Source organism: Halichoerus grypus, chromosome 10, assembly GCF_964656455.1.
Source record: "Halichoerus grypus chromosome 10, mHalGry1.hap1.1, whole genome shotgun sequence".
NCBI lineage: Eukaryota > Metazoa > Chordata > Mammalia > Carnivora > Phocidae > Halichoerus > Halichoerus grypus.
In genome coordinates this window covers 15,120,649-15,135,432 of record NC_135721.1, presented here as the reverse complement: position 1 = coordinate 15,135,432, position 14,784 = coordinate 15,120,649, and the positions used below count along the sequence as shown (strand labels likewise).

The 14,784-nt window shown below is 37.1% G+C and overlaps 1 protein-coding gene across 5 annotated transcripts in view; it reads left to right on the top strand.

The window, feature by feature from the left end:
- Positions 1 to 14,784, top strand: part of WDR35 (WD repeat domain 35) — a 61,214-nt gene that overhangs the window by 15,844 nt on the left and 30,586 nt on the right. For 4 of the 5 annotated variants that reach the window (XM_078056001.1, XM_036112966.2, XM_078056002.1 and 1 more), the window contains exons 10-12: positions 1,903 to 2,088; positions 6,980 to 7,012; positions 7,348 to 7,408. In XM_078056001.1, coding sequence (XP_077912127.1) covers positions 1,903 to 2,088; positions 6,980 to 7,012; positions 7,348 to 7,408 — 280 coding nt within the window. The remainder of the gene's footprint in view (positions 1 to 1,902; positions 2,089 to 6,979; positions 7,013 to 7,347; positions 7,409 to 14,784) is intronic. The other variant, XM_036112958.2, reaches the window with a different exon arrangement.

Genomic DNA, 14,784 nt, shown 5'->3' with positions numbered 1-14,784 from the left:
AAGAGCAGGGTATGGAAAGGGGAAAAAAGAAAGTCCCCTTACCGTGGAGAGACCTAGCAGACACCGCCTTGTCTTGGCGGTCAGGGCTAATGTCAGTGGCGTCACACAGGTATCGTGTACCCCCTGATGTGGCACATGAGGAGAGCCCTTCGCTTCTGTCATGGTCTCACTAAAAACTGAGAATCCCAATCTGAGCGGGAGAAAAACATCAGACAAAAACAAATTGAAGGATATTCTGCAAAATACCTGACCGGTACTCGTTAAAGCTGTCTAGGTCATTAAAAACAAGGAAAGACTGAGAAATCATCACAGCCCAGGGGATTCTAAGGAGATATGACTACTAAGTATAATGTATGCCAAATAGGATTCCGGGACAGAAAAAGGACATTAAGGAAAAACTAATGAAATCCAAATAAAGCGTGAAATTTAGTTAGTAGGACTGGATCGGTGCTGGTTTCTTAGTGGTGACAAATGTACCACAGTAGTGTAAGATGTTAACAATAGGGAGAGGAGTACAGGGAACTCTGTATTATCCTTGTAACTTTAAAAAAAGTTTTTTTTATAGAGCATGTGTGAGCGGGGGGAGAGGGCAGCTAGGGAGAGGGAGAGAGACAATCTTAAGCAGACTCCACACTCAGTGCAGAGCCTGACACGGGTCTCGATCTCACAACCCTGAGATCATGACCTGAGCTGAAATCGAGGGACGGACACTTAACCAACTGAGCCACGCAGGCGCCCCTATCCTTGTAACTTTTGTATAAATCTAAAATTATTTTATTTTATTTTATTTTTTAAGATTTTATTTATTTATTTGACAGAGAGAGAGATAACAAGAGCAGGAACACAAGCGGGGGGAGTGGGAGAGGGAGAAGCAGGCTTCCCGCCGAGCAGGGAGCCCGATGTAGGGCTCGATCCCAGGACTCTGGGATCATGACCTGAGCGGAAGGCAGACACTTAATGACTGAGCCACCCAGGCGCCCCTATAAATCTAAAATTATTTTAAAAAGTTTATTTTAAAAAGTAATCATAGTATAAAAAGTAAATATGCCTTAGTTTTGGATAGTAAACACAGTCATAATAATATCAACTCCGAATACTGATTTATTAAAAATTACACATGAATATATTGGGGGAGTTAGCTCAAGAGAAAGAGGTTCCATTAAGTTCTTTAAGTTCCACTCTCTCATACATAAGTGATATGGAGGTAAATAACAAAACAGTCAAAGCTCAGAGTTGTAAATGGCTGCCCCTGGGAGGAAATTAGTCAGTGGGATCTGCATTTTATTTTTGTTTTAAAGAAGCCACATAGAATTATTTGACTCTAAACTATGTGCACATGTTACTTTGGTAAAAACAAATGTAGAAAATGTGGATGGGGAAAAAAGGCAAAGCATCTGTTTTTGAATTTTGGCTTGGGGACCCAGAATATAAACTTTTATTTATTTATTTTTTATTATTATGTTAATCACCATACATTACATCATTAGTTTTTGGTATAAACTTTTGGTGGGGATCACTCTTCTGTTGTCCCCCCATGCAGCTGGTAATGACTATTGAAAAATCTGAAATTTTCACCACTGAAGCTTAAATCTTACAAATGTAAATAAGGAAAGTTAAATTTATTTTTGTAGTACATTCTTTGTTTGATAACTGTATTGCTTTTAGATTTTGTTGTTGTTGTTGTTGTTATTTCAGTGAGAAAAGGTATTAAGCTGAATGTTTAGTCCTTCTGTCTTCTATTCCTGAAGAAGATATTTGGTCAGCACCAAAAAACCACGTATCTACAGTATATAATAAGATTTTTCTTTTTTTTCTTTTTTCTCTCCCAATGTTAAATGTTCTTTTTCTCTTTCTCTCCCTCTCTTCTTCCCTCCTGTTCTTTGCTCCTTCCTTTCTTCCTAGTGGGGTTATTGCTCAAATACTGTCGTTTATGCTTATACCAGACCTGATCGTCCAGAGTATTGTGTTATCTTTTGGGATACGAAAAACAATGAGAAATATGTTAAATATGTGAAGAGTCTCATTTCTATTACTACCTGTGGAGATTTCTGCATTTTGGCTACAAAAGCTGATGAAAATCATCCTCAGGTGGGTGTTCCTTTATATGTTAAAGCTAAGATGGGTTAACCTCTACCTTCTTAAGCATAGCCTCTGTACGGGTAGGTGCAGCAAAGTATTGGGTCTACTGGCCATGTCTGTCTAGACCTCTGTTTTGGAAAATTATGTGACTCCATTGGTTCTCTGTCCACTGTTTTTTTTCTCCTATCAGCTAATCCATTAGCATTTCATATTGACCGGGTCAGTACGGAAGCTTTTTGTCTCTGAAATATATTTAAAATGCCATACTCCTTTTCCAAGTTAAAATTCCACAAGGAAAAATGAATATCCAGATGTCTAGTATAAACACTCAAGAAATTATGTAATGATGACCATTATAACACTTTGGGTAGCTTTGGCACTGAGAAATATACTTTTATTTGGAATTACATTGCTTTAAAAATCAATGTCTCATAGGGTAAAATAAATAATGTAAATAATGCCTTTCTAAAAAGTATGCTAACAATTTAAATATTTGCAGAAGCTTATAAATTTTTTTTTTTAAGAAGGATTACCATTGTCTTTGGCTGGGTTATAAATTATTTTAGCCCGTTAAAAAGTATAGAGTTTTTAGTTTAAGGTGGCCATTTGAACAGCCACCTTTGGCCCTGTTCTCTCCTGAAACTCACAAAACAACAAAAGGTATTTTTTAAAAAGTCATAAGCCCATAGGGACCAGAAAGGGAGAGGAAATGGCAACATAGTTTTAGAGGTTAAAGAGTAGGTGGATTAGTGGTAATTACCTTAGCAGACCTAGGAAAGCTGAATCCTAAGTCATCAATGGAGAAAGCAAAGAAGAAACCAGTTTTCATCCCAGAATCCTGAAGAGACACAGGACTTAATGGTACCTGGTAGGAGAAAGAAATGAATGGAAAAACAATTTGGAAGTACTAGAGATTATGCAAGAACGAGAAAATTAAAAACAAAACATATAAAGAGTCCTGCCTGAAGAATCTGACCAGTTCAAGAGAAAAGACCTCTTAAAGTTACTCCTGTGGGGAGTCACCAAGGAAACTCCCTGCCCCATCACCTTACTGTGAAGACCAGAGTCATGGGGCTCACTCATAAACAAATAGATTCCAAACAGCTTTTTAGTGTCATACTCTTAAATAGAAGCAGATAGACAAGGATTGTCAGACATTTGAGAAAAGCAACTCATTTAACAGACACACACACAAAAAAACACAAGGAGAAAAGAATTGGGAGGAAGCAGAGACTATGCAGGGAGAAGAACAATGCAGAAGAATAATTTCAAATTATCTTCCTAGAGTTAAGAGATACTACATCCATAAAAGAAGGAAGGAATGCTCTAGAAAAGGAAGTTTTTGGAAATTACAAATATGATAACAGCAATGAAAAATTTGGCAGAGGGGTTAGAAGATAAAATGAAGGAAAACTCCTGTAAAGCGGAACAAAAAGACAAGGAAATGGAAAACAGGAGTGAATAGATAAGAAAATCAAAGGACCAGACCTGGAAGTTCAGTGAACAGGCAAAGTGGAAGAGAGTAATTCTGAAGAAAATATTCAAGAAAATTTCCCTTGACTTTCTAGATTGAAAGTGCCTAGCTCAGTGAATGAAAATATTTCCACATCAAGGCACATCATTGTGAACTTTCAGAACACTGGGGATAGAAAGATCCTCTAAGCTTTCAGAAAAACAGACTTTATAGGGTCAGGTGTCATCATGGCATTCAACTTGTCAACAGCAATACTTTGGAGAATTGCTTTTGAAATTTTGAGGGAAAATGATTTCCCATCTTGAATTCTATATGTTAAGCAAACTATGAATTACGATGAAGGTAGGAGACAGATTATGCTTCCAGCATGAAGGTTTTGGACAAGATGGTGTTGCCTGTGCAGGTCTCTGCTCATCAGTCTCGGCCACTGCTCTGCCTGTTCCTCGGCATTGCCTACGGAGCCAAGCTCAAGTTACCTGAAACCTCGGGCAGAAGAGGAAAGGAGGAGAGCAGCTGAGGAGAAAAAGAAGCAGGATGAACAGAAATGGGTTGAGAGAGAGCTGGCAGAAGCCCAAGAGGACAGCATACTAAAGTGAGCCTGCCTTTCTCTGGAATGGTGTGGATGAATAAAGCTTCCTGTGTTGTGTGAAAAAATAAAATAAAATGAAGGTAGGAGAAAGACATTTTTAGATGTACAAGGTCACCAAAAATTTATCTTCAAGCTTTCTTATCTTAGTTACTTCAGGATATGGCCAACCAAAATGAGGACCAGACCAAGAAAGAAGAAACTGGATAACCCAACAGCAATGGTGAAGAGTGGTACCAGCTGACGGTGTGTGGCATGCCTAGTGTGTCATCAGATGACAGCACGTCACATGGCTCCAAAGGAAACTCAAGATGAAATTAATAGAACACTTAATGTGGTTGAACCCTTGAGAGGAGACACATACCTGGGAGGTAACTGGGGACTTAAGTTAGTAATCAATACAGAGAAACTAGCAAAGAGAAAAAAATAAAGACAATTACCAACCACAGGGAAAGCAAAATGCACTTGAAAGGAGAATAAATCGTGACATACTTAAAACTCAGCTATGAATAAGACTTACATAGTCAAAATGATGTTTTTTAAATGGATTTTTTTAGTAAAATGGATTTTTAATTAAAAAGAGCCTTTTATTTGGAGCTTAATGACCATATTAACCCCTAAAATTCTGATCTAACAAAATGTAGGTGGGAAGCTGGAGGTATAGGGGTGTGCCCTGTGTTGGGGGCTGGGAAGGGGCTGAAAGAGAGTTACATACCTATCTGTGATAGTGGGAAGTCAGTAGAGAATGTCCCAGATCTAAACAGAACAAAACAAGAAGTAGCATCATAAACACATTATTTAGGTTTGTGGAGGTAAATATCAAAAGGATGAGTTAAAGGAGCTGAAAGTTGTTACTTCAGGGAGCAGAAAATGGGAAGTTAGTGGGGAACTTCTATTTTTAATAAGTCTTATGGAACTACTTCATTCTTTAACCTTGAGCATGTAGATTATATGTGGATTAAAAAATACACTTTATTTGTGGTACTTTGTGGCAGTAAATCAGCTTATTTTAAGTAGTAGAAGAGTAAATTATATTTCGGTACAATTTTTGTCATTTAGTTTCTTAAAAATTTTTCTTAAACATTTTTTTCCTTAAATTTTTAATTGTATTTATTTTTAAAAGATTTTATTCATTTTTATTTTATTTTTTTAAAGATTTTATTTATTTGACACAGAGAGAGAGAGGGATAGTGAGAGAGAGCACAAGCCGGGGGAGCGGCAGGCAGGCCGAGGGAGAGGGAGAAGAAGGCTCCCCATAGGGCAAGGATCCCGATGTGGGGCTCGATCCCAGGACCCTGGAATCATGACCTGAGCTGAAGGCAGCTGCTTAACCGACTGAGCCACCCAGGCACCCCTATTTATTTATTTTTAGAGAGAGAGAGAAACCTGTGTGCCTGCATGTGAACGGGGTCGAGGGAAGGGGGGAAGGGCAGAGGGAGAAGGAGAGAATCTCAAGCCGACTCTGCTCTCAGCATGAAGCCCGATGCAGGGCTTGACCCCAGGACCCTGAGATCATGACCTGAGCTGAAATCGAGTCAGATGCTCACCTGACTGAGCCACCCAGGTGCCCCTAAATTTTTAACTTTAATTCCAGTATTATTAACATACAGTGTTATATTAGTTTCAGGTGTACAATATAGTAATTCAACAATTCTGTACATGACTCAGTGCTCATTATGATAAGTGTACTCTTAATCTCCTTTACCTATTTCCTCCCCACTCCCCCGCCCCGCCCCGGTAGCCATCAGTTTGTTCTCTATAGTTAAGAGTGTGTTTCTTGCTTTGTCTCTCTCTCTCTTTTTTTTCTTTGCTCATTTGTTTTATTTCTTAAGTTCCACATATGAGTGAGATCATATGGTATTTGTCTTTCTCTGACTTATGTCGCTTAGCATTATACTCAGTAGTTCCATCCATGTTGTTGCAAATGGCAGGATTTCATTCTTTTTTATGGCTGAATAATATTCCATTGCATGTATCTATACACCACATCTTCTTTATCCATTCATCTATTGATGGAGACTTGGGCTGCTTCCGTAGTTTAGCTGTTGTAAATAATGCTGCAGTACACATAAGGGTGCATTTATCTCTTTGAATTCGTGTTTTTGTATTTTTTGGGTACTCAGTAGTGTGATTCCCGGATCATGGGCTGGCTCTATTTTTAAGTTTTTGAGGACCCTCCATACTGTTTTCCAGCAGTGTGGCTGCACCAGTTTGCATTCCCACCGACAGTGCATAAAGATCCATTTATTTATTTATTTATTTATTTTTTAAGATTTTATTTATTTATTTGACAGAGAGAGACACAGTGAGAGAGGGAACACAAGCAAGGGGGAGTGGGAGAGGGAGAAGCAGGCCTCCCGCGGAGCAGAGAGCCTGATATGGGACTCGATCCCAGGACCCTGGGACCATGACCTGAGCCGAAGGTAGTTGCTCAACAACTGAGCCACCCAGGCGCCCAGAGATCCATTTAGTTTATATTTATGAAATCAAAGAAGTTTTACTTAAGCTGAAAAAAGAAAGAGTAAGACTATATGTAAATAGTACATAGAGAATTGGTTTATTTGAAATCATTCTTTTCAGGAGAACATCTAAGTAAAACAGTATTCTTAGCACAAGATAATAGAAAAGGTAACAGAGTAAAATTAAATGATCGCTTTAGAATGATATGGTGTAAAGTGTGCATTATACTTGATTATTTTCCTTAATATTAATTATTGGTAATTGTGTTTGTGCTAACTAGTGGGCATTGTAAGTCATTTTTCACTAGATTGGATTATATTTTTTTCTGAGTTAACTGATTTTTTCTGAATTTCTCATGTCCTTTTTATATTGCTTCAAAGGAGGAGAACGAGATGGGAACATTTGGTGCAACGGTAACAAATTAAATTAGTTCTTATATAGCTGATCATAGGATGAAAATGAGTTTTGAGGTTACAGCTGATCAGGAGTTTTAGAAGTGTAAATAATGAAAAGTAGCCAGTGTACTTGCGTTTCTTAGGTGGCCTCTTAAAAACCACAGTGTTCCATTATATTGAGAAATCAGCCTTGGTTTAATTTTAATTCATGTTTCTTTATGTTTAATGCTGTAGATTATATTCTTTGCATCAAACAATTTTATCAGTTATGATACTAAGCGTGGTATCTTAAGCATTGTTTCCTTTATTTTAAAGAAGCAGGAGCTCTGATACTCTTTGTTTTTTGTTCACAGTTTGTGCTTGTTCTTTGTAATTCTATTGGCACACCTTTGGATCCCAAGTATATTGATATTGGTAAGGAAATGTTAATGTCTATTCCTTTTTTAATCAATCTTTATTTGTAACACTAATTTAAAAACCTAACAATGGTATTATTAATTAAAATGGTATTCTCCAAGATAAGGATGACCGTTCTTCCTGGTTTGCCAAGTCTAGCACCAGTTTATGCCTATTGTCGTGGTAAAATTATTAATAATGCTCCACTTCACTGTCAGAAGTATCCTGTTTAATACAATAAATTATAGGTTACTGTATCTAAAAGCCACAGTAATCTCATGAATGCTATACTGCCATCATTTGCTTTCAATGGGAAATATAATTGTATAGGAATTGGTATGCAGCATAAGGATTAGCATGTAATAAACTGAGGATTGTAGAAAGAATTTTGCTGTTAAACCACTTTTATTATTAATAAACTGCTTGTAAATACCTCTCTCCCATAAAAACACTTTAGCTGCTTGTAAAAGTGCATTTGCTCTTTCCAGATTTTTCTAATGAAATCAGTCAGTTAATAGGGACAGCTTTCACAAATTCCTTTTTGTTTTCAGAAGACATTTGTTACTTTAGATTTACCATTTCTTCTAGCTAACAGCTATGAAAGTCACCATTAAAAAATTGCACATCTTACTCTAAGTTTTTTTGTTAAAAATCATTACCAAATATCTTGTTGCCGTTTCACTGCAACTTCCAAAAGTAACATTTTTTTTTAAGTGTGGTAGTTTATTGAATATGGTATTAGAAAAGTTATTAGATTTCAAAAATTGAAAACCCATTGAATTATTTTCTGAATCTGAGAGCTCGTCATTTTTTTTTTAGATTTCATGTTCAATCTTAATCAGATGTTCGTGTCTGTCTTCTAAGTATATTTTGCTAAACTCTTTGGGTGATACAAGCAAATGAGAGAAATACTTATTGGCTTCAAGGATTTTATATTCTCTGTTCAGGGTCTTGGTAACTCACTTTTATATAGTGAAACTTTTCAGCTTCATGTCTTACGTTCATTGTTACTTAGGTGTATGTTTATATATGTGCACACATGTATATGTTAGTGTTCCTTATTAAAAGGCTTCACTTAAAATTATTACAGATTCTTGTTACATGAATGTCTTCTGTTAGAAACATAATAGTCTTTAAGGTGTGAATTCTGTCAGTCTTTAGATTATAGGCTTTTTCTTTTGATATCAAAAGTTTTAACATAGAATAATGATGATAGGGTTAGCCTCAAAGTAATTTTAATCACAGGTAGTCTTTTTTTTTTTTTTTTCATAAAGCCAGATGTCAATTCTTCACCTTCCTAAAATGGCCAATACTTGAGGGCATGATTATTTGTATTTTTGAGTCTCGAAACTTTTTTTTTTTTTGCAGTCTCGCTGGCTGAAATTTTAACAAACAGTTCTTTCATTGGTCTGCAGTAAACCCAGCCAAGGACTCAACATTTTTGTTTCATACATATCCTGTAAAATTCCTTTTTTCAGTTTGTATGCCAAATTTTCATGAGGGCCAGAGGCGAAAATGAAAAAAGTATGTAACTGATGTTGTTCTGGAAAGTGTAATTTTTGTTGTGCTACCTACTCTTCCTCCTGACAAACTCTATAGGAACTTTTTAAAAGAACTTTATACATTATTATAGAAGTTTAGTCCGTGGGACTCTTGTTCTGTACGTGAAGGAGTTAGGTGCCCGTTTTTGGTGCTCTTCCTTTGCTTCCTTAAAATACCTTTGATGCACTTCTATTCACAGTACTGCTTTTTACTCTGCACTATGATTATCGATGTTCTTGTTAGTCTTCCCCACAAGATTTTGAGCTTCTTAAAGATCTATGTCTTACTCATTTCTGTATCTCCTCTACCTAACTCTGTGCCTGCCCCATTACAAATGTTTATTGAACATATGGAAAATATTTATTTTCTATCATGAAAATAGAAAATGATAATTCATTTATTTAGCAAACCTTCAGTGAGTTTCAGGTCCTGTACCGGGTATCTGGAGTTATAAGAAATTGACTTTGAAACTTCCTGTAGGATATTTATTTATTTATTTATTTATTTATTTATTTATTTTTATTTATTTATTTGAGACAGAGAGAATGAGAGAGAGAGAGAGAGCACATGAGAGGGGGGAGGGTCAGAGGGAGAAGCAGACTCCCTGCCGAGCAGGGAGCCCGACGCGGGACTCGATCCTGGGACTCCAGGATCATGACCTGAGCCGAAGGCAGTCGCTTAACCAACTGAGCCACCCAGGCGCCCCCTGTAGGATATTTAAACGAATAATGAAATATAGTTACTCAGTTGAACACTGGCTTACTGCTCCCCATCTGTGTGCTAGGATAAGTGGATGTTGGTGAGTAAGGACAGCAGGGACATCTTTCCTACTTAGAGACAGTTTCATTTGACCTGAATTTTGAAGGATGAGTATTTCTTCAGGTGACTTTTTAAGGAGAGAAAACAGCATTTGCAGAGGATTGGAGGCATGGAAAGTGCCTGAAAGTACCAGGTGCCTGTACTTTAGCCATTTTGGTGAGAGCATGTCGGTGGCTTTCCAATGATGGTCTCTAACACATGCACTGAGTCCTCCATATAATCTAGAAAAAGGCAATTTGATGAAAACATGTCAGTGCAGTTTCAGTTTACCAGCTCTTTATGGGGCTGAGAAATGAATAGGAAAGTAGGGGAACATTACGGATGTAGACATTTATTTCAGGCCTCAGCATTAAAATATTACAAGCAGGTTTTACTTATATGTGAATTCCTAGATTGTTTTATTTTATATCCTTGCTTGCCTAGTAACTACTCCTTCTTAGTGTTACAAAGTTCAGTTAATGGAAGCATAATTTTTTTTTATTAGTTTCAGAGGTAGAATTTAGTGATTCATCAGTTGCATATAATACCCAGTGCTCATTATATCAAGTGCCCTCCTTAATGCCCATCACCCAGTTACCCCTTCCCCCCACCCACCTCCCCTCCAGCAACCCACAGTTTGTTTCCTAGAGTTCAGCGTCTCTTATGTTTTGCCTCCCTCTCAATTTTCATCTTATTTTATTTTTCCTTCCCTTTCCCTATGTTCATTTGTTTTGTTTCTTAAATTCCACATATGAGTGAAATCATATGGTATTTGTTTTTCTCTGACTTATTTTGCTTAGCGTGATACCTTCTAGTTCCTTCCATTGTCATTGCAAATGGCAAGATTTCATTCTTTTTGATGGCTGAGTAATGTTCCATTGTGTGTGTGTGTGTATGTATATATATATATATATATACCATGTCTTCTTTATCCATTCATCTGTCGATGGACATCTGGGCTGCCCCTTCAAATCACTATGTTTGCATCCTTTGCATAAATACCTAGTAATGCAATTGCTGGGTCATAGGATAGCTCTATTTTTAACTTTTTGAGGAACCTCCATACTGTTTTCCAGAGTGGCTGCACCAGTTTGCATTCCCACCAAGAGTGTAAGAGGGTTCCCCTTTCTCCACATCCCCGCCAACATCTGTCATTTCCTGACTTGTTCATTTTAGCCATTCTGACCCATGTGAGGTGGTATCTCATTATGGTTTTGATTTATATTTCCCTGATGCCGAGTGATGTTGAGCATTTTTTCATGTGTCTGTTGGCCATTTGTATGTCTTCTTTGGAGAAATGTCTGTTCATGTCTTTTGCCCATTTTTTGAGTGGATTATTTGTTTTTTGGGGTGTTGAGTTTGGTAAGTCTTTATGGATCTTGGATACTAGCCCTTTAACTGATATGTCATTTGTAAATATCTTCTCCCATTCTGTAGGTTGCTTTTAGTTTTGTTGACTGTTTCCTTTGCTGTGCAAAAGCTTTTTATTTTGATGAGGTCCCAATAGTTCATTTTTGCTTTTGTTTCTTTTGCCTTTGAAGACATGTTTAGCAAGAAGTTGCTGTGGCTGATGTCAAAGAGGTGCCTGTGTTCTCCTCTAGGATTCTGATGGATTCCATCCATTTTGAGTTTATTTTTGTGTATGGTGTAAAAGAGTGGTCCAGTTTCATTCTTCTGCATGTGGCTGTCCAATTTTCCCAACACCATTTGTTGAAGAGACTGTCTTTTTCTTAAAAATTTTTTTCCCAATAATCATTCTAGATATTTGAAATTTTTTTGTAGATAATGAATAGTTGAGAAGGGCGTGGAGTGCTTTTATCCTGGTTGTGTTCTTTTTCTAAAATGTTCTATCTGTTAAAATTTGGATTCTTAACTTTTTCCTGGAGGTTTAGTTCTAGGAAACTAAGAATGAATCCACCTGGATGGGTTGGATCTTTTAATGAATATTTAGCATAATTTTTGTAGATAGGATTATCTACCTATATGAATTTGCTGAAATTACTACCCTACTGATTCAAAAGAATGTATGTTTCAGATACATTTGTATTTGTTTTTTGTATTGACCGGTGGGTTTGTGTGTGATTTTATTATAAAAACCTATGTAGGTAATAAAAGTAAAGAAAATAATAGTAACCACATCTAATACTTATTAACCCTTAATGAGAAGCATGATGCCATAGTGGTTAAGGACACAGCTTCTGGAGCCAGTTTAACTGGGCTTGTGTCCCACCTTCTCCCACTTTCCAGCTGTGTGTTCAGCAAGTTATTTAACTCCTCCATCTTTCTGTGTCTTCATCTGCTACATGGGGATAATAATGCCTACCTCAAGGAGTAGTTGTGTGAGTGAGAATAGATACTATGGAGTATTTTCATTATATATTAATACAATTATATATTATATATAACTATGTAATTATAATTAGTATATTGCAATATGTACCTGGTATATATATACATTTAAAATTCAATAAATATTGGCTTTGAAGTGATTATTAAGCCTTTATTCTATTCCAGGCACTGTACTATGCTTTATGTTTACTATCTCTTTTAATCTTTAAGCAGCTGTATAAGGTTGGTATTATTATCATCTTCAGTTGCAGTGAGTAAACTGAGGTTCAGAGAGAATAAGTGATTTTTCTAAGGCCACAGAGTTAAGCAAGTACCTGTTGCTTGAATCCCAAAGTCTGACTCTTTCCATGAACCACTAACATTTTACTTTTGAATTAATCAGGCTAACGATTAGTTATTGTGATTATTTAGGATGTATCAGAAAGGAACGGGGCGCCTGGGTGGCTCGGTCAGTTAAATGTCTGCCTTGGGCTCAGGTCATGATCCCAGGGTCCTGGGATCGAGTCCCACTTCAGGCTCCCTGCTCAGCGGGAGCCTGCTTCTTCCTCCTTCCCGCTTGTGCTATCTCTTGCTATCTCTGTCACTCTCTCTCTCAAATAAATAAAAAATCAAAAAAAAAAAAAAAAAGGAACATGAATATAATTTAGTTGTAGGTAAACAGTGGATAGAGGAATGCTTTTATATGCTTAAGAAAAATTGTATTATTAGAAAGTAGTTTAAAAGTTTGTGAGCTTCCTTTAAATCACACTAAGGGCATAATAGTTGGCATTAGATAATGTGTCTGTGGTAGAATTTACTAAACATTTAGCAAAGGTCTTAGGATTTAGTGAAGAGCCGGGGTCAGAGAAAGCTGAGCAAAGCCTGGGCCTGGTGTGCTCATTCATCCCACTCAGCACTCCCCAGGGCTTTGCTCCCCTTCTCCAGGACTGCCTTTCAACCTCTTGTTCCCTCCAGGAAAGGCTTCTGGCTCCCTCTAGAGTTCAACAATAGTATGTGTTTTGAATAGAACAATCTTTGACAATTGTAATGAAAAAGTTTTTTTTTTTAGTATGATTCAACTATAACTGAATTACTTAGCATATAAAAATTCTTTTTTTTTTAAAGCTTTCTTTTTTTTTTTTTTTTAAGATTTTATTTATTTAGGGCGCCTGGGTGGCTCAGTTGGTTAAGCGACTGCCTTCGGCTCAGGTCATGATCCTGGAGTCCCGAAAAGATTTTATTTATTTATTTGAGAGAGAGAGAATGAGAGACAGAGAGCACGAGAGGGAGGAGGGTCAGAGGGAGAAGCGGACTCCCTGCCGAGCAGGGAGCCCGATGCGGGACTCGATCCCGGGACTCCAGGATCATGACCTGAGCCGAAGGCAGTCGCTTAACCAACTGAGCCACCCAGGCGCCCTGCATATAAAAATTCTTGAATTTGAAACCCAAAGTTGGTAATCTACTTAATTAACATTTTACCATTAGTCTGGTTTCTATTTCTTTGTCCACTTTCTAAGTCTCTTACTGCCTTAAATATCTTCTTGGACTGTGGCAAGAGCTCCCTAAGTGGTAGAGCTACTACTGACAGCATTCCTTTATTGTGGCCGTACGAGTACTTTGCTTAATATTTAATAAAACATAAGTTTTACACTATTCTCATTATTCATGAGTTTAGAAAACAGGTACTAAAATCTTTTATGAAGGATTTTTTTTGTTTGTTTGTTTTTACATATTTTGTGTGAATGTGTGTGCTTACTTTTATGGTGTTTAGTTTGTTTTGCGACTATGGGCAAGTTATTTTACTTCTTTATTCCTCCATTTAAAAATTTTTGAGATAGATTTGATAAGACTGTGTCATCAAAGGGTACACAGTAGGAGCTAATTAAATGTTCTTTAAGAAACAGAACAGAAAGGGGCACCTGGGTGGCCCAGTTGGTTAAATATCCGCCTTCAGCTCAGGTCATGATCCCAGGATTCTGGGACCAAGCCCTGGGTAGGGCTCTCTGCTTAGCGGGGAGCCTGCTACGCCCCCTGCTTGTGCTCTCTCTCTTTCTCTCTCTCTGTCAAATAAATAAAATCTTAAAAAAAAGAAAAACATGAAAAAGATGAAAAAAAGTTACATGTTTAGGAGAATATTTTCTGAAATTAGGAAGGAACTTTGGAGAATTTTCTTTTCTAAATTAATGAGGAAATATAAGACGTGAGATTGGAGGGAAGGATAAAGGCCCAAACCAAGCAGTAATAATAGTGGGGACAGGTGGAAGGAGTGGGAGTTGATTTATCTATTCATCAGTTAATGGACATTTGGGCTATTTCTACTTTTTGGCTATTATGAACAATGCTGTTCTGAACATTTGTGTGTGAGCTTTTGTGTGGACATGTGTTTTCATTTCTCTTGGATATATACCTAGGAGTGGAGTTGTTGGGGCCTGTGGTAACTCTGTATTTAACATTTGGAGAAACTGCCAAACTATTTTTCAAAGTGGACGCACCACTTTATTTTCTTACCATTTCTGTACATCCTTGGCAATACTCATTATTGTCTAGCCTTTTGATTTTAGCCATTAAAATGGGAGGGAAGTAGTATCTTATTGTGGTTTTGATTTGCATTTGCTTGATGGCTAATACTGTTGAACATCTTTTCCTTTGCTTACTGGCTGTTTGTATATCTTCATTGGAGAAATGTCTGTTCAGATCTTTTGCCCATTTTTTAATTGGGCTGTTTA